The sequence below is a fragment of the Pollicipes pollicipes genome, unplaced genomic scaffold (assembly GCF_011947565.3).
Source record: "Pollicipes pollicipes isolate AB1234 unplaced genomic scaffold, Ppol_2.1 Scaffold_4002;HRSCAF=4701_pilon_pilon_pilon, whole genome shotgun sequence".
NCBI classification, from domain to species: Eukaryota; Metazoa; Arthropoda; class Thecostraca; order Pollicipedomorpha; family Pollicipedidae; genus Pollicipes; species Pollicipes pollicipes.
Window position 1 is genome coordinate 45664659 of NW_023596420.1, and position 24993 is coordinate 45689651.

A 24993-nucleotide genomic window follows, 5' to 3' on the forward strand; every position below is an offset into this window, starting at 1 on the left:
ATGGCGGCCCCCGCTCTGCAGGTGAACACGCGCCGACCGAGCGCCGCCGGACCCAGTGAACGGGGATGACGGGTAACTCCTCCGCCCCCCCCCCCAAAAAAAAAGAGTGGTGCCGGTGGTGGAGCACGCGTGGTGGTCCTGTTGGGGTGCGGTGATTCCAGCGCGTGGTGGCCCAGGGTGGTGATGGATAGGAACAGGCCGTGGGACAGTGCAGTCCCAGCTCCCGTCATGCTTTTACCTGAAAGTTAATTGTCGCAATGTCTCATCGTATTACGATGTCCAGCAATATTGTCTCAGAATACAGCGGCGAACAAAGCCGAGTGTTTGTCAGACGCGTCATCTAAATTACAAGCGATGACTTATCATTTCAAAAGAGTCTTGAACGAAGTGATCGCAGGTTACGAACCGCAAAACAATGTAGTGGTATTTGTCGCTTCCATCTTCTTGGACAGCCAGTGCCTCAAAGTCCACCTCAGCCAAGAAATTTCGAGCGGAGGAGTGAATTCGAGAACGAAGGTTGTCAGGCCTGTTAAGCAGCGTTAGAACGAATTTCATTCATCTGTCGCTTTGATGCCGTTTCATGACCATTTTACTCACGAAGGTGGTCGTGAGCCAATATCGCACTCGTCACGCTTTGTAGATGACACTGCGGAGGTAAGAAGTGGCCACTCTAAGGCAGACTACGCAGCCGCGGTATTTGACAAAGGATGGCAAGCAACATTTTGCCGCACAGGACCAAGTAATGACTGACTCGGTTGGAGCCCTTTGGATTTAAGTCATAAGATTATAGCAGAAAGATGAGAGCGCACTGTCGTTTGTGTTCGTCTATCGTTGGCGAGTCTAACGCCCACGTCCCACATAATCGTTGCGCATGTTCGGCACTTTGCGCCATGCATTAACCACTTTTTCCTCTTACACCCTTTCATACCAAGACGGCAAAATTGTGGCCCCCAGTGGTGACCCTGACCTGATTTCTGGCGGTTCCCCGGCATGGCCCCGTCCTCTGGCTCGCGTGAGTCCGTCCGATGAAGGTCTCCTGGCGTGATCCCGTCAGATGACGGCCCCCGGCGTGACACCGCCCGCCGGCGGTGTCCTGGCGTGACCCCGTCTGATGTCGGTGTCCTGGTGTGACCCCGTCTGCTGGTGGTGTCCTGGTGTGACCCCCGCCTGATGTCGATGTTCTGGCGTACTCCCCCCCCCCCCCCCCCGATAACGGTGTCCTGGCGTAACCCCCGTCTGCTGGCGGTCCCCTGGCGTGACCCCGTCTGCTGGCGGTCCCCTGGCTTGACCCCGTATGCTGGCGGTCCCCTGGCTTGACCCCGTATGCTGGCGGTCCCCTGGCGTGACCCCGTCTGCTGGCGGTCCCCTGGCGTGACCCCGTCTGCTGGCGGTCCCCTGGCGTGACCCCGTCTGCTGGCGGTCTCCTGGCGTGACCCATTCACTGGCTGATGTGACCCCGTCCGATGACGGTCCTTGTCGCAGATGCTGCCGCTGCTGCTGCTGAGCCTGACAGTCCCGCCGGCCAGCCCGGCGGCGCTGGTCAACAAGCAGCGACAGAGCCCCGCCGATACCCAGAGCACGTCCGAGGCAGACGCGCGCATCATCAACTACCAGGGCGAGAGCTACCAGGACGGATACCACTTCCAGTGAGTGGGCTTGGCGCGCAAGCAGCTGCAGTAAGCGGCGGCGCCGGCCTCGCAGCTGTTGCTGGCTAACATGATGCGGTGTGACACGGATAGATGACACGTCGCACCGTGTGACACGGGCACATGACACGTTACACCGTGTAACACGGATAGATGATACGTCACACCGTATGACACGGACCGATGGCACGTCATACCGTGTGACACGGACCGCTAACACGTTATACCGTGTGACACGGACCGTTGACACGTCACATCGTGTGACACAGACTCATAACACGTCGCACCGTATGACACGGACCGATAACACGTCACACCGTATGACACGGACTGATAACACGTCATACCGTGTGACACGGACTGAAAACACGTCATACTGTGTGACACGGACCGTTGACACGTCACACCGTGTGACACGGACCTAACATACGTTATATTGTGTAACAAGGGCCTATGGTACGGGCCGATAACGCGTCACGCCGTGTGGCACGGGTCGATGACGCGTGATACTGTGTGTCATGAACCTATGACACGTCATACTGTGTGCCACTGGCCGATGACACGTCACGCCGTGTGTCACGGGCCGATGACACGTAATACCGTGGGCATACTCCGGTTGTGAGTCTTGTGACGAGGGAAACAGGACACACACTTGCAAACCTTAACAGATCGGATGCACGATCAGATTGATCATTGTGAGTACCGTGCCGGGCGGCAGCAAATCACTGTGCTGCAGCTGTGAGACGATCTTCACGATCTCGTCAGGGTCAGTGTCACGGCCTTGGGAGGCAGCAGTCCGACCCGCCGTCGCGAGCCGGTGACAGGTCGGCATAATCCGATCGCTGGAGAACATCGGCGAATGGCACGGGTCTCCCGCAGCAAAAATGGACAGAATACAGGGTGTCGAAATAGCGCCGGCCCCTCGGCCGGCGCCCGGTGCTGCGGCAGACAGCTGTTACCCAATGGCAGGGCAAGGGACGGAGCCGAGTGGGTGGAGGCCGCCCGGGCGACTCCTCCGCCCGCACCTGCCGATGCGGAGTCGGGCGCCGGCCTCCGGACCACGGTCATGTGACGGGGTGCTCCCACGGGGCGACCGTCGACATTCGCTTCAAGCGGCTTATCACTTATGTAAACAGGGCTTCACCAATACTGGTGAATACTCTTGGCAGCTGTCTTGTCATACAGTGTCGCGAACGGCTGGACAGGATGGTGTGGGGGCTGAATGCAGCTCCCTCTACGAGTTTTGGGACTTACATCGGAATAGCTTTAAGCGCATGCACCAAATTTCCAGTGCACGGTAAATGATTCATTTGACGGAGTTTGAAGTGACCAGAGCTTCGAAGTTATGCTAGTCGGTTAAGTTATGACGCCATCAGTGGTGGTTCGCGCAACGATTCTTGTCCCCACGTGAAGTAATTCGCGGGTTTCCTTCTTATTTTTGTTGTTTTGATGTCATAAATCAACCGGTTTGGCTGTCTGCCAGTTAGGACATCTCGCATCGCATGAAGCCACACTGCATCAACAACAGAGGTCATGTGACGCACAGTTATGGGTGTTGAAACAGTTGTTGCCATTTGTGATAAAAGTCAGCGCAACTGACACCTTCCCTACTTAAAGTTTTTTTTTGACACGTGCAACGGGAAGACCAGATAAGCTGCATCAAGTGTTGCGAACAACGTTCGTTTGCCATTTGTGACTATTTATCACAAATGCCAAACAGACGTTGTCACTTGTGATAAGCAGTCAGTGTAACTGGCACCTTTCCCAACGTAAAGCTTTTTAATATGTGTGACGGAAAGACCAAATAAGCTGTATCAGGTGTTGTGAACTGACCTTCACCTGACATGGACTTGACCCCATTGGCCATTGCCAATATCACGTTGTAATTCTAAGGCGCAAGATCCGGGTGGTTAGTGCCTGTTACAAAGCAATACGAACAGTGATATCATGGATTCCAGGAGACTCTGAAGCCAGTCAAGGTTTTGATGCCTTTTGAGCGCTTCTTTGCTTTACCCATGATGTCATCAGTCACGTGACAGTATCAAATGAACGGTTTCTCAATGAGACAGACCAGGGCTTCGAACCGCCCTTCGATTTTTTCCATCCAACAGTGAAAGCCTGACATATCGATCAAGGGGTACCTGAAACACACCTCCCCAACGGTGGCGGCTGAAAATGTCTGGCGGGCGATGCTGTGTGAACATCTGCCCCTTTTGCAGCAATGTGGCCATGCTCAGTTTTGGCCCTCAAATGTTTGGTGCATAGGTAGCTTGGCCAATTTTGGGTGAAGCTCCTCCTGTTGCCTGCCCGGACGAGCACATGGGCCGCGTGCTGCTATATTCACGGCGCACGCGTCACGACCTTGGCAGGGAGCGCAAAGCTCGACATGTTAAAGATTGCTGGAGCCTACACTTTGTGAATAAATGATGTAGTGACAATGAGCTTGAAATGGGATTACATGTATGCACACACACACACACACACACACACACACACACATATATATATATATATATATATATATATATATATATATATATATATATATATATATATATATATATATAAATCTTCCCCTTCATTTCTTGTCCTTAAGACGCCTAATTTCGGTGTGCTGTATTGTCGTCGTACATATCCTGGGACGAATTGATCGAAGCGCGGCATTCTAACTCATTCATTACTGGGCTGCGGAATTGCAATCAACCCCGCACGTCGGTCAAAACATTCATGCTTCAGTTTGTTTTGATTTCTCATCGCGGACAATGGTATCACCATTTGTGAATTTGATCAACCAGTGCCGAACACTAACATGCCGCCAAACGGGCGATGCCTTGAAGTGACGTCATATCGAAGCCATTGGGCAGGAACTGGTTATGCCCAAATGTGCAGTTCTTAGCTGTATTCTTTTGTTAAACATTTAATTTTTTGCTTTTTCATCTGGCTAAGTTACTATAACTGACTGGTGCTGCATGTGACGCAGGAGGTAATAGATGATTACGCCCTACGCCCTAACGTGAGGAACGTGACGCTGCTTACCGTTTACGTGATCGCTCAATTTACGGTTGTCGCCTTGATCTTACGGACAATGTGGAATTGAGCACACGCTATTCACTAATCTCAGCTTACGGTTGAGAACATGGTATGACAATCGATAGGCTCCCCGGGAATGCCTTACCATGTCTTCGTTTCTAAGTAGCACTAACCGGATCAGTGAGAGGAGCAGGCATCAGATCTGGCACAATGTAGGCAAGAGGTAGGCAGTTATGTGGGACTCAGATATCTTCGTTATATCTACAGCAAAGGAGCCCCTGCTGACCTCCTTAGGACATCCCTAAGGGGCCACCTAGAATGCTCCTGCTGACCTGGAAACACGTCAGGGCTCTTTAAAGATCAATATAGGACCTGACATCAGACAAAGCCCGCAAAAGAGTCAGCTGTGCTGAGGCATAACTTCCGCTTGACTGTGAACAAGTCGCATGTCGGCCCGCAAAGGGAGAGGGCGGCAGGACTCTGGACTACACACAAATACAGAAGGAGGCCATCCACGGGAGGAGAAGGAACGCATCCAAGGGGCGAAGAAGGGATCCCATGGTTCATAACTCCACACCCCTAGATGTCGCGGGTCCCATGGTTCATAACGCCACGCCTCTAGATGTCGCGGGCTCCATGGGCCATGACGCCACACTCCTAGATGTCGCGGGCTCCATGAGTCATAACGCCACACCCCTAGGTGCCGCGGGCTCCATGAGTCATAACGTCACACCCCTAGATGTCGCGGGCTCCATGGGTCATAACGCCACACCCCTAGCTGTCGCGGGCTCCATGGGTCATAACGCTACAGTCCCTCCTGTGAAGCTGCTAGGAGCTTACGTTATGAAGGGGCTTTAGGATCTGACAAGGATAGTGGTGAAAATAGATATGGGCCTAGATGCACACACTCGCAGATAAGCATCCAGCATGTAAAAGGGATCTTTTGCGTCCGAGGAGGAGCCACACTGTGCAGAGGTTTCTAAACCGCCAGCGAGGTTCTGTTCAGAAACGTGCTGCACTGGAGAAGGGTTGTACCCAAGTCACTCTGCTCTTCCTTGAAGGCCTAAAAAACAACAGATAAATGCGCAAAAAACCAGCCGCCAGCAAAACACACAAAACACCGCCGGCTACACAAAACACAAACACAAAACGCAAGGACTGAAGGTGCCCCCGGTGTCGTGCGGGAGCGGTGGGATTACTTGAGATCTAGCAGATTCCATTTTAGACTAGAGCCTCTGAATTCCAAAGCGTTCCGCGGGCTTGAAAGAGCTGTAGTTGTGGATTTTGTCTTGACCTCCGTCTCAGTTATAGGCTTTGGTCCACAAAAGAAGGCCCAGAGCTTCGCAGGACCTCCAGTGTTTGAGAAAAGCGGTACCATTTTTGAAAACACAAGACATCCATTCTGAAAATGAAGCATCAGAACGAAGGGTTCTTGCTGGAGGCCTTCCTTGAACATAATTCATCCCTGGACTTATGTTTCTCAGTCTTTGTAAAGGTCCCTGGAACCTGTAAAATTATTTAATGGTTTAGGACAGGCTGTCCGAATCTTATGAGGCGCCTGGACTTTAAAACAGACCTCTCTGCTTCTGAAAAGAAATGTACAAACTACGGCTAGATTGACGGGTTTAAAAGTGGGCATGTCCCGGTATCTATCGATTGGCGTTATCAAGATGGTTACATGAAGCCCATACAAATCTCCTTAAAACTTGATGAGACCCCTTCTCGTCGCCCCTTGATAATTTTGAGGATCCCTCGGTGTTCAAAGAGTCGTTGAGCCGCGCGGAGGACTGTGGCTTCAAAAAGGGGGCTTCCTGGACCGTCACCGCAGCCAAGGTAACATACGAGTGTGGTGCATTAAATGTGCTGCTCTAAGACGGATGGTGTTTTAAAGTCGCCGCCCTTTCGGAGCAATTGACATTTACAAGCGCGACATGTCAAAAGGTGTCGCGGTAGTGTCATTAGTTTAGCCGGTCTTGAAAACACTAAGGCGGAATGCGTGTATTCCACTGGCACAAGAATATCATCGAAACTTTGATGGGTGTTTCTTCAAATCATGCATTAACACGGCCCAACGGCCCACCAGAGGAACATTGCTGCTTTATCTCTAAACCTCTTTGAATGATATGATCCGGGGTACCGATATGATCCAGCTGGTGCTGGAGGGACGACATGCGTGCTGGAGGAACAAGTTTAAACGTGGCGCTGACATGGTGCGCTAATCAGGGGCTATGCAGGGTTGACGAGTTGAGCGCACTACGGTTCCAGCTTCTATCTCGTGCTGATGGTCGTATAATCGAAATGCCTTAAAACACAACCTTTTATTTACGATCGTGGCTAGGTATCAGCTGAACGGAAGGGAGTACCACAGTGCTATTTTGCACTTGTCAACGCTGTTAAGATTGGCATTCATCCCGTTTTTCCTCGGTCATCCCAAATGGCTGCTCTGTTTCGTGGAGCCAAATCTCATCACAGCATACGTCAGCATGAGCAGAACCCTGACACTTGCATATAAGTAGCAATGAGCACTTTCGTCTCAATGCCAGTGACGCGCGTCAAAATCGCCAATTATTTGGACGGCCGCCGGCCTCTGGCGGCTCGGAATGGCTCTCCAGTGTCAGCGGGACTTTCTGCAGTGCACCGCACAGCGGATATGGGCAGTTTGAGCGACATTTTTTAACCAAGGCCGCCGCTGCGAAGGACACGGTCACCAGGAGCGGCTCCCAGGCCGCAGCTATGCAGCCCTGCTCCGTCGGCTGCCGAGGGTCTGGCGACGAGTCCCCCCATCCGTCCTTGGTCAGGGCGCGCGGTCCCCGGAGAGGATGTGGTTAGGACAAAAGCATCGCTGGGATGGTCCCTGCTGACATGCAGCGTGTCAGCGGGGCTGGACTCCACCGGAGCGGCGGTCCGGGATGTTTTGCACGGTATCGCGCCAAAGTAAGCCCGCCGCCGATGCCAGCCGCCGGGCGGATCCGCCGCTGCTGCGAGGCCGCGCTGGGACCGGAGTGGCGGGGGTGTCGACCGCCCCCTCGAGATGGGCGAAGGGGCGACCAATCACGCCCCGACGGAGAACTGGTGAGCTCTGGCTGAACCGTCGTCAGTCGGGCCGACGCACTCAGATGCTGAGTCTATGTGGAGTCGCCTGTACTTATCACTCTGGCAGGAACGGCGGGCACCGCGAGGAACCGAACCCCATACCTCCGGCTTACCGGGCGTGCTGATTAATCACCACATGACCGGTGCCCCGAAGCATTGGCTGCGTCACATCTTTAGGCCAGAAGATAGTATATAATATCAGCATGGGCCGCGAAGGAGGTGGGGTTGACATTTGCACGGTGGTACGCGCAGCAGTAGGTTATATATAAACCACAGAGCACCGCTCATTTGCACCTTAACCCTAAATCAGTTATAGGAGGACCTTGTGCCGATATGGCAGCTGTGTGACTTACGACATTTACAGTCTTGATAATAAGCACATAAACCCGTATCATTAGCTCACGCCGGACGAGAGTGTGTCTGCTACTACGAATGACCTTTGTGCGGCAACTTACGTGAAGCAGATTAAAAGACAGTAGTATTGGCCTTATTCCTGGGAAAAACCCGGAGAATGGAGATATAGTTGGGTTGATATTTCGGCAACATGCCTTTATCGAAACAATAGCAGAAGTTCACAGAAGTTCACAAGAAGTCTTCCGCTGTTCTTTCCAAAAAGGCATATTGTCGAAATATCAACCTAACTACATTTCCATTCTCCTGTTTTTTTCCGAGGAATAAGGCTAATACCACTGTGTTATCTCTGTAAATAATGTTCCTCGCTAATGCACTGAACACCTTGGATTATGGAAACGTAATGTTCTGCTTTCTGTACATTCCCCATGCACGTTAAACATGGCCTTATGTCAGGTTGGGTCATTAAGTTATAACATCATGTCTAAAGGATTTGGCAGAGCGTGTTATGCAACACGCCTTTTTTGTTAAAGGTACTGTTCCACATCTGCGTGGGGTTCGCAATGAAAAAAGCCATCTTCAAGACCTTTCGGTGCTGTTCGCAATCCCGCCCTTCGTAAGAACTAAGCCCCTCTAGTTTCTGAGCTATTCGCCCGCGAAAATAGGGAAAGGTATAATGGGGTTTCAAAGTCAACTCGGCATTTAAGACGTCATGCTAACGTCATTCAAATCATGTCACTCCATAAGCCATGCGACGATCAAGGCCGATGAAAATTTAATTGTCGAGACGCTCATATCCGGCGTTTATGAGCGCGATTTCCAGATATAGCGGCCGCAAACTGGCTCTCAATCAATGATGTGCAAGGTGCCATGTCCTAATCAAACTATGACACACCGAGGAGCATGCTTACCGACCAGAGCATTTTGCTGTCTGGAACAATCTTTTCTAGTTAAAAAGTGCTGCATTATCTTCAAATGTGAAACATTCCCTTTAGCAGGCAGTACCTGTAACTGTGAGTGAAAATTCATGCAGTATAATAGTTTCAGAGCGGGCAGCCTGATTTTCATCGATTCTTTACTTCCGGATTTAAAAGATGTCACCGCCCATGACGACGTTCTCTGGGCTTTAATCGGCCATAGTCGGGGGTACATTTATCAAAGTAACGGTTTCCGAAGCAAACGAGTCCAATGTTCATGACGACATTGTTTGAGCTTTGGTCGGTCCTGTACCATTAATATGCACTCATACAGATTCAGAACACGGCTTACTGTCAGTATTCCCTGAAAGGCAACATTTTTTCCTACTGAGAATCGGCATTTTTCCCCCCAGATTAGCGTTTGCAAACGTTAACAAGCATTTTAGCATGAAAGGAATCATATCCTCTTCGTTCGTTTTGCAAATACCTCCATCGCAAAGAAACTGGTACATTTGATGTTTTATCAACCTTGAAGTGAGGCTTTGTCAAAAAATAAATATATACGAGATTAAAAACATGGAAGCATCGGCTAATGAGACGTTGCACGAACAGCCGAAGATGGCCCACGACACATCACTATACGTGAACCAATGATTTACGTCCTGATTGAAGGTCACGTGCCTTCGTCACCTGGTGTCTTTAATTGCGGATTTCGTTGACATATTCGCGATGCCTAGCTGCATTAATTTGTGTCATAGAATGAGGAAGCGACTTTGGGTAATAAACCAAGCCACCAACAAATTGGGCAGCTGAGCACGTCCCACTTACTTCTTGTTACCTCCCCACACCTTGAAATTATACGCATTCTAGAGATTTTTCGCCTTTTTATAGGTAGAGGTGCGGATTTCGCCTTCTCCCAGGGTGGAGGATTTTTAGAGGCATGCTAGTGCGCTGGTTTAGGTCGAACTGAGGTCAGGTCAGGTCAGGTCGACCTGAGGGCACAAACTCACGTCGTTTGGATCATTAGCTACCAAGCTATCAACTGCTCCCTGTTTTGAGGTTTTAGCTCAGTAAAGACTCTGAACAGCGGGCGAGGTGCCTCCTACCCACGCGTCTGACGCGGGTCGGGAATGCCTCACAGCCGGCCACCGTTAAACCGGGCACCAAGGCTTGTGAATGCTTCCCGACATAATGCTGTTGATTTTTCGCGCTGACTTCAGCCGCTAGACCGATTAGACCTGCAGAATGGACGCCCGACGCATCTCCCGCCACTGGTACACATATTTTGTGCTGACGTCATGCGCTGCCGGGCCCGGCCCATAAGCACACCCGCCCAGGCCAGACGACCTGCACCTGTGGTGCTCCGGTCATTATTGTAGGTGCGCAAAAACGTTTTAAACCGATCAGCATTATTTGAAGATCTGGTTATCGGTGGTTTCCATTCTGCACACAAATGCATGTTGAATGCTTTGAAGTGTGCCGAATTGAAGCACGCCGTGTCGGATACAGCCGGGCCACACATGCTGGATATAAAACACTGCACGCATACAGAGTAGAGTGAAATGACACGGTAATGTCTGAAGCATGGAGTAGAACAGCATTGGACAAATCACACGTCCGGCTCCAGTACTATGAACACCTGATCATCAGCCAGCCCAGCAATTTGAACACCTGGCCACAAACCAATCCCGGGATCTGAGCACCTGTCCATGAACCGACCCAGGAACCTGAACACCTGACTGAGCCAACTCCAAAATCTGAATACTTGACCGCCAGTCATCACCGAAATCTGAGCACCTGACTGTCAGCTGACCCCGGAATCTGAACACCTGACGGTCAGCCGACCCCGGAATCTGAACACCTGACCGTCAGTCGATCCTAGAATCTGAACACCTGACCGTCAGCCGACCCCGGAATCTGAACACCTGACCGTCAGTCGATCCTAGAATCTGAACACCTGACCGTCAGTCGATCCTAGAATCTGAACACCTGACGGTCTGCCGACCCCGGAATCTGAACACCTGACCGTCAGCCGACCGTGGAATCTGATTACCTGGCCGTCAGCCGACCGTGGAGTCTGAGCACTGACCATCAGACGACCCCGGAATCTGAGCACCTGACCATCAGCCGACCCCGGAATCTGAGCACCTGACGGTCAGTCTTCCCTGGAATCTGAGCACCTGACGGTCAGTCTTCCCTGGAATTCAGGCGGCATCTCGGTGTGATGAGCGAGCCGCCGACTGCCGGCGAGCCGTGCGTGATGCCCTGCCGTCTAATTGGCGGATAACCGGAGATTGGCTGTCGCCCGCTGCAAAGCGGACCGCCGGAGTATGCGGCTCTGAGCGGGGCCGCCCCTCCACCCACCAGCGGGCGTCCGCGCAGCTGTCGGCGCCGCCAGCTGCGGCCGCCAGCTGCATGCCGACAGCTCCCTGTCCGGATTCGGCTGAAGGCACTGGGTTTGGCGAGGTCTGGGTGCGCGCGGCGTGAGCTCGTCGATCGCAATGTGCGTGAGGAATTTGGTAGTTATCAGTCTGCCGGATGATATCAGGGAGGCTCGTGGGCGCTAGCCTTGCCTCTTCGTAATTCGGCGACCCATTGATTTAAGGTTGTGTTCTGGGTTCGCGATATATCATCAGATGGCAAAATTTGGCACCATTAGAGGTCTACCCGCATTTGCGTGAGCGTGAAGATCGGGAGCTAATTTTGGAACGCTCGACAAAACGGTGTTGATGCATCTGCAGTGAAATTGAACGTTTCCTGCCTGTTGAACTAGGCCATGTTCTCTTTAGAATGCGGAGCTTGGGGTCAGTGGCGTCTTCTTTTACGCTCATCCACAAGTCAAATCCAATACGGTATCTCAAGTCGCTAATGCTCGAACTGCTCAAAGGATTTCCCATCTGGTATTCAGTAAAATAATAGGCGTGCGGCTTTGCTACCTTGATCACAATATCCCAAGCTCGGTCAGGTCAAGGCTGTCTAAAGTGACGTCACATATCTAATGTCACGTCACGTGTCGCGTATGCCTATGTACAGGCTGTGGGCCTTGAAGCTGCGTTGGTTATGTCTAGCTGAATTCACAGCGTCTATCAACGCAGTTTTTACTGAGGCACAACGTTCTAGACCATTCTTGTTTTATCCTGGGAGAGAACTCGTGCTAAGTCACAATCAAGGAGCCAGGTGCTTACAGCGCCATTATCAACGCAACCTTCGGCCGGATTTTTCGCCGGATTCTGAAACCATTAGCATTGGTTTGCACATTTTCGGTTTTTTTCTTTGCATAAGCCTGCCTGACCTGTCTTCGGACCTTCTGTCTGCCCGGGGAATTGAGAAAATTCAGAGCTGTCTCGGCCGATTCTGTCTTGGACGGACGTGCCCCGGGACGACATGGCCAGACGACATGGCCAACAGGGACCGTGGAGCCTCAGGGCCCAAGGTCTGCGCGGCTCCCGAGCGGGCAGCGACCATCCAGTCGCTGCAGCGGCTTCTTCCTCACAGACCGGTTTACAGCGATTAGACCACAGGTCAACACCGATTGGACCTCCAGCCGCAGAGTCCTGGTGACGTCCCCGGCCAGCCCAGCCGGGCGGCGCGGACCAGCGCGGCTGACGGCCTGACCTGACCTGACGGGGTCACCCCTCGGCCCCGGGCGTCTGTCGCTCCCACGGTGTGCGCCGACCGACCCCGACCGAGGCCCGCACGCTCCCACGCCCCGCGGCGCCACTGATCCTGCGCGAGGCTCGGCCTCGGACCTGGCCAGCGGCAGCGGCGGCGGCTCGCCTCCCGTCCGCCGCGCCACGGCCGACGCCGCACCGCATCGCTCGCTGGCCGCATTCCTGGGATCAGCCCGCAGCCGCCGCCGCGTCGACCGGCGACCGCTGAGCGCCCCCCCCCCCCCCCCCGCCTACTCGCCCGCGGTCGGAGAGGACGCCCGGGGCATTCCGGTAGGGGAGGGGCGGCGTCGCAGACGAGACGACTGGGAGAGCTGCCCACGACGCGGGGTTTACCACCTGCCACGCGATTCCAGGACAGGTTAGCCAGGTCCCGTTAATGCCAGGCAGTGTCGGGTATTTGATCATCGCACTCGGAGCCCACTGGGACAAATGTATTGTGATTTTACAAAGCCGGGCACCAGCCCCATTCTTACGCCGAATTCTCCGCCCCAGATAGACGGCTTAACACACCGGCCCGATTGCTTGACTCGGCCAGTCCGGTGAGAAATGACTGGCAGTTGCTAATGATGTCGCCGCCCCGCACTCCCTGTTTCTGATCATTTAATAGACGGATCTTTTTATCGCGGGCACCGGCGCCACAAATGCTGCCGTGGAAGCAGCTGAGAGTTGCCTGGAAATTCGCAAGGCTTGATTGAGTCCTGCCAGGACGCGCGTGCAACGACCTGATGTTCTTTCTGCTACTCTTTCAACACACTCATTGTGGATCTCGCTATCAGTGTCACATCCAGTGGACCATCTAGTAGCCTTTCAATAGCCTTTTCGTGCACCTTCTCATGTACGGCTCTATTCAAGCTCTCTCCCGCATGCACGTCTCGCTTTCTTCTTTCTAAGAAAACGGACTTGTGTCACTCCTGCCAACCGCCGATTAACCGTAGCAGATCTCAACATCTCCTCCAGCAGACCGCATTTCATGTGGTCGCTTGATGCGGCGATAAGCCTGTGCCAGAGCGTTGCCACATGCTGCTGAGCCCTGCCAGAGACCTTGCTCACTGGATAACATACCGGTCTGCGGTCGCCAATCGGGCACGTGAGGACGCGAAAGTGGACATGACGTCAACTGAAGCTGACGGGGCTGTCTCACCTAAACTGGGGCGGTACTGCTGTGGTGGTTAGGGTGCTCGTCTCTGGATCTTTTGGTCCTAGGTTCGGGTCCTTTCCGCACCTCTACTGCGTTTCACATGGTACCTTAAAATGGCATCCCGCCTCGAAATAGCCCTGGCAGTCGGTGAGACGCGCAGTTATCTCCTAAACTCCGACAAGAAAATAGCTCAAGACGCGTCTGCTTGGGCGTGGCTTGAGCCTATGCAGTCGCAGCACCGCAGCGCAGTCTGATGCAAGGCAGCGCCGGCTGGAACTGTCGGCAGGTGTCGCCGAGTCGCAGCACCGCAGCACAGTCTGGTGCGAGGCAGTGCCGGCTGAAACTGTCAGCAGGTGTCGCCGAGACACAGCACCGCGGCATAGTCTGATGCGAGACAGCGCCGGCTGGAACTGTCGGCAGGTGTCGCCGAGTCGCAGCACCGCAGCCAGTCTGGTGCGAGACAGCGCCGGCTGGAACTGTTGGCAGGTGTCGCCGAGTCGCAGCACCGCAGCCAGTCTGGCGCGAGACAGCGCCGGCTGGAACTGTTGGCAGGTGTTGCTGAGTCGCAGCACCCCAGCACAGTCTGGTGCAAGGCAGCGCCGGCTGGAGCTGTCGGCAGGTATCGCCGAGTCGCAGCACCGCAGCGCAGCCTGATGCGAAACGGCGCCGGCTGAGACTGTCGGCAGGTATCGCCGAGTCGCAGCACCGCAGCCAGTCTGGTGCGAGACAGCGCCGGCTGGAACTGTCGGCAGGTGTCGCCGAGTCGCAGCACCGCAGCCAGTCTGATGCGAGACAGCGCCGGCTGGAACTGTCGGCAGGTATCGCCGAGACGCAGCACCGCAGCCAGTCTGGTGCGAGACAGCGCCGGCTGGAACTGTCGGCAGGTGTTGCTGAGCCGCAGCACCGCAGCACAGTCTGATGCGAGACAGCGCCGGCTGGAACTGTCGGCAGGTATCGCCGATTCGCAGCACCGCAGCGCAGTCTGATGCGAGACAGCGCCGGCTGAAACTGTCGGCAGGTGTCGCCGAGTCGCAGCACCGCAGCACAGTCTGGTGCGAGGCAGCGCCGGCTGGAACTGTTAGCAGGTGTTGCCGAGTCGCAGCACCGCAGCGCAGTCTGATGCGAGACAGCGCCGGCTGGAACTGTCGGCAGGTGTTGCTGAGTCGCAGCACCGCAGCATAGTTTGGTGCGAGGCAGCGCTGGCTGGAACTGTCGGCAGGTTTTGCCGAGTCGCAGCACCGCAGAGCGTGATAAACTGACGACTGACATCAGGCGGAGATCGACATAGTCGTACATTGAAAAAGCCTTCGTCAAGAACTCTAGTCCTGTTTTCAGGCTCGCATGCCTCTGACGGAACTACCTGGCAGCATGATGCACTCTAGTCGCTGTTTATATTTCTTGGGATGGGGAGTGGGGGTGCCGCGAACGAATATGCGCAGACATGCGATATTGATGAAAGCCTTGCTGTTTCACAGTTCAGTCGCGCTTATCTAGACGGCTTGATTGAACTGACAAGTATGACACTGGGTTACAGATATCTACAAGTCAAGGATCGCATGACCTATATTTGTTTCTGAGTTTTCTGTTTATCATAACTTTGCACGTTCTTCATGAATCTACGAGTGTCCTGACGCTCGGTTATGATTCGGAACACCGATGTAGCGTGTCATATGCCATCGAATCCCCGAACAGAGCTCTGTCAGCTGTGGTCGCAAATACAAATGCAGAAAGAGAAACCTACTGGTTCAGTGATATATATATATATATATATATATATATATATATATATATATATATATATATAGGCACAAACATCGACATCATTGACATCAACATTGACATCGACAAACACTGAGATCGATTTGGTTTATCCATCCGATACAATGCAGTTCTCAGCGTTCAGGCTTACCAGGCTTATGATGCGGCGCGGAGCCTGTACGATTAACCAGGAGGAAGCTGACCGCAGCCAAAATGGCTGTACTGGACACCAGGCCATGGGCTGGTTGCGCAACACACTGGTCAGTAACCTATTCCCTTCTCTGATGACGCAAATTCTCAATGCCTTCACGCGACGCTAATTGGCTGCAAGCTCCGTCACAAGAACATGACATTAGAAATAGTGTTAAGTCTCCTGACTGAGCCGTTCACTGCAATCAATCCATCAGGATCCTAGGAATGTTCTTCTTATCAATGACACACTTGAATCGCTATAAATATCCCCGCAGGGGGAGAGAGGAAGTAACCACTGACAAAGGTGAGCACCGGCTGTGATGCCGTCAGATTGTTTGTTCGCCCATGGACTCCTCCACATCAGCGCGCCGTCTCTCGGTGCCCCCCTCCCCCCCCCCCCCCCCACCAACCGCAGAGCGTGCTGAGCCCGGTCCGCCGGCAGGTTCGAGACCACCAACGGCATCAAGCGCGAGGAGGTGGGCAAGATCTATAGCGGCCCCAACAACGAGACAGGCGTGCTGGCAACCGAGGGCCGCGTGCACTGGACCGCCCCGGACGGCATGCGCATCGAGATGCACTGGCACGCCGACGAGAACGGCTTCCAGCCCAGGGTGAGTAGGTCACCAGGCGCCGCACCTCGCGGGTCACAGGTCACCACAGCTCGCTCGAGGCAGCCACCAGCCCGACGCGAGGGCACCACTCGGCACGGGGTCGCAGGTCATCAACAACGCCATGAGAAGTGCCAGCTGAGATAGAGTCAGTGAAAGAGCCACAGTTGCTCCTGCAGAATCACGGGTCATTAGCTGATGCTGATGAACAGCATCAGCATCAGCTGGTGAACGGCTGATGAACGGCTACCAACAGGAGGGGTGGGGGAGGGGGAGGGGGTGAAGGCCGTCGCCAGTCGAACAGCGTCGCAGGTCGCCGACTGTCGGCCAGGGGAGGGAATGGTCAGAAGCTGGGACATCGGGCGTTTTCCCTACCACCTGCCGAATGTCTGGAGACCTAGGGCAAACGGCAAACCAGCAACTGATCGCTCACGTGCGACGCATCAGGCCGTCAACTGGCTGCGCAGGCACGATCGTTGAGACGTCACCTGGATGGTCCGTCGCGGGTGTCAGGTCATCACATGGCCGAACAGGTGCACAGTGTCGGGTCACCAAATGGTTACCCAGGTGCGACTTGCCAGGTCATTCCCCGGCTGCTCATGTACGGATGGACGGATCACCAGACGACTCCATGTCAGGATGACATGGCAGGGGACCAGCTGGCTACCCTCTGACGTGCACTCCTACGTCACCATGACAGCTGGCCATGTGAGACCGCCAGGTCACCACTGGCTGGTCAGGCACGGAGCGGGACGTCATGCGCTGGCTGGCCAGGGGACCGAGCCACTGGCCATGTGAGACTGCCAGGTCACCACTGGCTGGTCAGGCACGGGGCCGGACGTCATACGCTGGCTGGCCAGGGGACCGAGCCACTGGCCATGTGAGACTGCCAGGTCACCACTGGCTGGTCAGGCACGGAGCGGGACGTCATGCGCTGGCTGGCCAGGGGACCGAGTCATCATGTACCGGCTCAGGATGGCGGGACCCGATGATTGGCGTCAGACATTGCTGACATGACAATCGTGGAACCTGACGTGATGAAGGCCGTTAAATCCGTGTCCGTGTATCTCGCAATGTCCCAGTCGATGTGAATGTATTACTTCTGCAGAACATTCGACCAGACTTTTAATCTAAATCTCTTGTTGTTTCGGTATTTTCCAAGGCGATAACGACAGCTTATATACCTAAAGCACAACATTACAGATACACGCAAAATACGCCACGCATCTTCAACGTTTTTGATCGAAATGTTTGCTTATGCAACAAGTTTTGTGTGCCTGATCTGTTTTCTGTAATTCCTCTGGTATAGTGAAGGTCGGTTACCGTCATTGAGATGTCATAGCGCATTACTGGCCATCCAAAAACGTTCAAATGCTGTGCATTCAATCAGGCCAGTTTTAACCCTAAAAGCGTTTTTGCGAGCAAATGATCCTAAGTAGGATCATCAGGAATCAGTCGCATTCTTCGCATCACTCATGTGATTGATCAGAGCATGTAGCTTTGAACCATGATTACCGCGACGAAAGCGAGAGTATAACTGTCTGAAGCCATCCTTTAGATAATTCATCTCATGCACCACAAACCTTTGAGGCAGCTTTCAGTACACGGCAGCTAGATGGTGGTCACCGCTATTGGATCGGATTGCCGCGGCCTCGTATCCCTTCACGCAGGCCAGGGACGAAGCCCGCAGACATCATATGTTGACATCAGGCGGGCATCTCAGCCGTTCTGGAGAGGGCGGGAAGGGTGTGCGGGCTACGCTCATATTTGCGTGGATTGATCGCGTCAAGCACTCTGTGGTCAGGTCAGTCGCCTGGGGCTGATCCCAGCGAGACTCTGCCGGTCTGCGGTTAGCCAACGATAATGTGACACAAAACGACGCCATGCTGCAGCCCCCAAGACTTGCCTTGCGTGGCGAATTCGCACATCAGGATGAGTTAACGCCAGACTTGTGCTTGATTCCGCCTCAACGAAATCGGCTTCGATTCGGACTTGCAGCGTAAAGGTCGGCTTCCGCTGACCTGCACAGAACATCTTTGAGTTGGCTCCGACTCGAAGAACGTGTCCCAGTTCTGGAATCAACGTTCGCTTCATGGGCACACATCATATCATTTTTACATTTAATTGTTATTGAAATGATATTTATTTTGCCAAAATTGAACTACGTCTTGGTGGGGTCTGTTTGCTGCACATGAGATAGCTTGGCAGGATACAAATATATCCTACATCTCATATCTCTATTTCGAATGACTCCGCGATAGCTAGGAATACTCAACGAAGGCTGATACAGAAGTTAAAAGAAGTTTGTTTTCCCCGAATTAACGAAAATTGGCCGATTGAGCTCGATTCTGACCCCAGCCGGAGTGAAGCGCAGGTCTGGCCTACAGTCTGGCCTGACGCTATATTCCAGCATTCGTGGCAGGCGCAAACACACAGAAGCAAGCTGAAGTATCCCCAAACAAGCATAAGTATCAGACAAAACACGAAATTGACCGGGGAGGATGCAGCCCCCCCGCCCCCTCCCAAAGCCGGGCTAGCTATGCGACGGGAACTGGAGGGGGGGGGGGGGACGGCAAGGTCGAAACCAGAGTCGTGATCAGCGCATTAAGAGCAGGACGAGCTTCGCCCCGTGTTTGCAGAGCTGGCTTGCCTTCGGAGCATGACTTTCCCGGCCCGGAGGAACAACCTCTCGCAACCTGGCAGACACGCCCCTGCGATGGTCAGCGGACGCTTGCCACACGAGCCGCAGCTCTGAGCATCTGACAATGTTGTGGCCAGCGCGGTCAGGCTGGAGAAATGTCACTGGCTGTCACTTTACGTGACGTCACAGGGTTAGCGGCGTGCGCTCAGCATAGTCGTTGCCGCGCTTATCTGTAAAAACACGTTCAGCCTCGGACTTTGTTTTGTAGGTCCCGATCCAGCTTACGCCAGTGGCTGCCGTATGTTAGTTGATGTTCGCAACATGGGCTCCCCTCACGTGCTATCTAATGACTGAAGCATTTGTTTCTGTTTGAAAATGTTCCACGGCGCTTCATTGACAAGGATCAAAATCCGGAAATATGATCAGTCTGATGCCACCATAAAGATGTTTGCATAGTTAGCAAACTTGGTGCGATATTTTCGTTCTGTTTCACGACCAGTCTTCGGCGAACAAACTAGGCGCCGCGTCTTGACCTGCTCAGACGACGTCAGCCCCGCTTACCACTGACCTCCACACATGGTGTCCAACCACTGGTAACCCAGCCCTGCTTACCACTGACCTCCACACATGTGCCCCGTCTGTTGCGGGGCGTACACATGGTGTCCAACTACTGGTAACCCAGCCCCGCTTACCACTGACCTCCACACATGTGCCCCGTCTGTTGCGGGGCGTACACATGGTGTCCAACCACTGGTACACCAGCCCCGCTTACCACTGACCTCCACACATGTGCCCCGTCTGTTGCGGGGCGTACACATGGTGTCCAACCACTGGTAAACCAGCCCTGCTTACTACTGACCTCCACACATGTGCCCCATCTGTTGCGGGGCGTACACATGGTGTCCAACCACTGGTACACCAGCCCCGCTTACCACTGACCTCCACACATGTGCCCCATCTGTTGCGGGGCGTACACATGGTGTCCAACCACTGGTACACCAGCCCCGCTTACCACTGACCTCCACACATGTGCCCCGTCTGTTGCGGGGCGTACACATGGTGTCCAACCACTGGTAACCCAGCCCTGCTTACTACTGACCTCCACACATGTGCCCCATCTGTTGCGGGGCGTACACATGGTGTCCAACCACTGGTACACCAGCCCCGCTTACCACTGACCTCCACACATGTGCCCCATCTGTTGCGGGGCGTACACATGGTGTCTAACCACTGGTACCCCAGCCCCGCTTACCACTGACCTCCACACATGTGCCCCGTCTGTTGCGGGGCGTACACATGGTGTCCAACCGCTGGTAACCCAGCCCTGCTTACTACTGACCTCCACACATGTGCCCCATCTGTTGCGGGGCGTACACATGGTGTCCAACCACTGGTAACCCAGCCCTGCTTACTACTGACCTCCACACATGTGCCCTATCTGTTGCGGGGCGTACACATGGTGTCCAACTACTGGTAACCCAGCCCTGCTTACCACTGACCTCCACACATGTGCCCCATCTGTTGCGAGGCGTACACATGGTGTCCAACTACTGGTAACCCAGCCCTGCTTACTACTGACCTCCACACATGTGCCCCATCTGTTGCAGGGCGTACACATGGTGTCCAACTACTGGTAACCCAGCCCTGTTTACCACTGACCTCCACACATGTGCCCCATCTGTTGCGGGGCGTACACATGGTGTCCAACCACTGGTAACCCAGCCCTGTTTACTACTGACCTACACATCTGCGCGCCGTCTGTTGCGGGGCGTACACATGGTGTCCAACTACTGGTACACCAGCCCTGCTTACTACTGACCTACACACCTGCGCACCGTCTGTTACAGGGCGTACACATGGTGTCCAACCACTGGTACACCAGCCCTGCTTACTACTGACCTACACACCTGTGCACCGTCTGTTACAGGGCGTACACATGGTGTCCAACCACTGGTACACCAGCCCTGCTTACTACTGAATTACACACCTGTGCGCCGTCTGTTGCAGGGTGTACACATGGTGTCCAACCACTGGTACACCAGCCCTGCTTACTACTGAATTACACACCTGTGCGCCGTCTGTTGCAGGGTGTACACATGGTGTCCAACCACTGGTACCCCAGCCCTGCTGACTACTGACCTACACACCTGCGCGCCGTCTGTTGCAGGGCGTACACATGAGGTCCAACCACTGGCATCCCGTACCCGAGCTGCCCCCCGTCGACGAAGACTACAAGCTGCTGCGAGCTCTCCGCGATGACACGTTGGACCTGCTCCGGCACTCGGAACCGGAGGACCCAGAGGTCAAGCGCCTGAAGAAGCTGCTCGGGCCGCAGAAGACGAAGGCAGAGAGGCTGCGGCTGAGCCGACAGAGACTGATCGAGCGCGTGAGGAAGCTGGCTCCGGGGACGTTTGAGCAGGAGAAGACGGCCGAGAGGGCGTCTTTTGAAGCTGACCCTAACGCCGTCAATCTGAGAGAAACCAATGCAGCCGCAGAACCCAGTAAGGTAGACCTGGAAAAGAAGCAGGAAGATCAAAACAAAGACGGAGCGGGGAGACCTGAAACGGCAGAATCGCCAGGCGTATCAGAAAGTCCCGAGCAGCGAAAGGCGACCGGAGACTCTGAGACCAAACGCTTGGAGAGCTCGGGGGAGCCGAAGAAGACCACAAAGGAGCAGAATGAGCGGCGGAGGATGGTGAAGCGAGTGAAGATTATTTCGAACACGTCTGAGGAGGAACAGTCTGGAGGTGTCGATTCGCTAGACACATCGGGAATTCCTAAACCGCCGAAAACGACCACAGAGGAGCGGAATGGGCGAATGAGGATGGTGAAGCGAGTGAAAATTATTTCAAACACGTCTGAGGAGGAACAGCCTGGAGGTGTCAATTCGCTAGGCGCATCGGGAATTTCCAAACCGCCGAAAACGACCGCAGCCCCAGATGTCACGCCCTTGAAGAGCTCAGGAAGGCCGAAAGAGACAAAAGGGGGAAAGGAGGGTGGACGGATGAGGATGGTGAAGCGAGTGAAGATTATTTCGAACACGTCTGAGGAGGAACAGTCTGGAGGTGTCAGTTTGCTACGCACATTAGGAGTTCTCAAACCGCCGAAAACGACCACAGAAGAGCAGAATGGACGAATGAGGATGGTGAAGCGAGTTAAGATTATTTCGAACACGTCTGAGGAGGAACAGCCTGGAGGTGCCGGTTCGCTAGACACATCGGGAATTCCAAAACCGCCGAAAACGACCACAGAGGAGCAGAATGGGCGAATGAGGATGGTGAAGCGAGTAAAGATTATTTCAAACACGCCTGAGGAGGAACAGCCTGGAGGTGCCGGTTCGCTAGACACATCGGGAATTCCAAAACCGTCAAAAACGACCACAGAGGAGCAGAATGGGCGAACGAGGATGGTGAAGCGAGTGAAGATTATTTCAAACACGTCTGAGGAGGAACAACCTGAGGGTGCCGGTTCGCTAGACACATCGGGAATTCCAAAACCGTCAAAAACGACCACAGAGGAGCAGAATGGGCGAATGAGGATGGTGAAGCGAGTGAAGATTATTTCAAACACGTCTGAGGAGGAACAACCTGAAGGTGCCGGTTCGCTAGACACATCGGGAATTCCAAAACCGTCAAAAACGACCGCCGACCCAAAGGTCACACCCTTGGGGAGCTCGGGGAGGCCGAAAGGGACAAAGGAGGGAAAGGAGGGTGGACGGATGAGGATGGTGAAGCGAGTGAAGGTTATTCAGAACGCATCTGAGCAGGTGAAGACGGCCGAGGGTTTGTCTTCTGAAGCCGACTCAAACCCCGGCAAGCTACGAGAAGCGACTGGAGCAGAGGAGGTCGGTAAGGTGGGCCTGAGAGCGAAACAGGAAGACCAGACCAGTGACGGGCTGGAGCAGCCTGAGGCTCCTACTTCACCGGACATATCGGGAAGTCCTAAACAGCCGAAAGCAGCCAGTGCGGACATCGACGCCAAGCAGTTACGTCTAGGACTGATTCCTTTCACCATCATCGAAGGTAATGCTCTGGGATGGGCGATGCGATGTCAAGGTCGAATGTCTTCATTAATCAGAATCAGTACGACTGCCTCGGGATGGTTCGCAGTTCTGATTGGCTGAGCTTGTCATACTCAAACACAGTGTTGGAACACTTCTTATCATGCCGTGATCGGTACTTAACCTGAATTCCGTTTTCAGGAAACAAGTTAAGGCGGACCATCAGGGTACGTCGGAAGATCATGACATTGTAAAGCGAAGACCGGGCGGGACGCTGGGAACGCGGCGCTGTGAGTGCTGCGCGTACGTAACAGTGAGATAGTGGTACCTAACAGTGAGATATTTGCTGTCCGGGAAAGGGCAAAGAGAAGCAGGCGAGGGTGATGGCAATGCCAGCTCTCATTCCATGACGATTTGCGAATGGAAAATCATTCAGCCGATAAGCACAAGACCTGTATGCAGTGCAGAAAGCGGCGCGATGCACCGAAATAGACCGGTGCGCACGTGCTGTGCAGACCACATTTGTAGCAATTGACATTGGTTTTCCAAAAGGTCCTTTTACCGCGAGTAAAATCAGTCAGCGTTACAATATTAGTGTGAATTCCGTGTCCAGGCGCGCGCTGAGGAACCGCAAGCATGCAGTTTCAGCGGCTTATTCTGAACGCCAAATGCTCTCATGGTGTGAGCAATGCCTTGCGTGTAATTCATAGAAAGCCGGTAACTGCAGTGCAGCTATGAATGTGCTCGTGACACGTAAGCCGCGCTTACATTCACCGGGTTGGCAGCGTGGCTGGCGAGTGGTAAAGTGAGCAGGAGACTGGGAGGAGCGTGTGTAGCCATGACTTGTGGTTATGACTCCATCAGTGGTAGACCAATACATGCATCATTAGCTGACCCGCAACAAACACGTTACGTTCAGGTCCTAGTTCAACGGGCCTTTTATAAGCATAATGATCAAAATGCATGATTCGCATACTGTTCGGTGGGCCGTCGGTACTTCAGCATAATCCTTTAGTTACCACCAAAATACATTCGCTGTTTTCAAAACCCGACAACATGCAACCCGACAGTCCGGCCGCAATACCAAAACTACAGTACACCAAGTATCACGATTCGTGAGAACCACGCCCGTCGTCCCTAATGTGAAGCGAGAGGCGACACACAAAATACGTCGCTTCAACCGGACTCTTGTGTACGGGTGCTCGCGTAGTACATCTACCGCCAGCAGCAGCAGTGCTTACGGTATTCTCAGTCCCACGTGCACCAACCTAGGCATCACCTGAGCAAGCGCGCGCGCCGCGAACAGGGCGCTTTCACGCGGCGCGCGGCGTCCGCGAGCCCCGCGAGTACCTCGCTCCTCCACCACAGAGGTGGGCGAGACGCCGGCCGGACGGGCCTCCGCGCCTGGAGGTCAGCGCTCGGTCCCCTGGTCTGTCCTCGGCCAGGCCGCCGACACAGCAGCGCGGCACATCACAAGCCGGCGGACACCGGGGAACACGACTCCACTGGCCGCGGGGGGCCAGCGCCAACGAGCGTGTGAGCCGAGTACGGCAGCGTGGCCAGACGGCATCACCAGCCGAACACGACGGCGTGGCCAGACAGCATCACACGCCGGGCACGACGGCGTGGCCAGACGGCATCACAGGCCAAACACGACGGCGTGGCCAGACGGCATCACCAGCCGAGCACGACGGCGTGGCCAGACGGCATCACACACCGAACACGACGGCGTGGCCAAACGGCATCACAAGCCAAACACGACGGCGTAGCCAAACGGCATCACACGCCGAACACGACGGCGTGGCCAGACGGCATCACAATACCGTGAGCAAGACGAGGGGACAAGGAAAACGGCACTGAAGGCGCCGTTAGGAAGGCGGCGGGCGGCGTATGCATAGAATCTGCTGAGCGGCGGCGTTTATTGTCGATAAAAAGGTCTAATCTAGGA

At 54.2% G+C, this 24993-nt stretch overlaps 1 protein-coding gene across 1 annotated transcript; it reads left to right on the forward strand.

The window, feature by feature from the left end:
* Nucleotides 1-24231, forward strand: LOC119094576 (uncharacterized). Its single transcript, XM_037217638.1, has 5 exons — nucleotides 1-21; nucleotides 1483-1646; nucleotides 16239-16407; nucleotides 21213-23067; nucleotides 23247-24231. The coding sequence occupies exons 1-5, from the start codon at nucleotides 1-3 to the stop codon at nucleotides 23297-23299; spliced, it is 2262 nt and encodes a 753-aa protein (XP_037073533.1). The 3' UTR covers nucleotides 23300-24231.
* The last annotated feature ends 762 nt before the right edge of the window (nucleotides 24232-24993 follow it).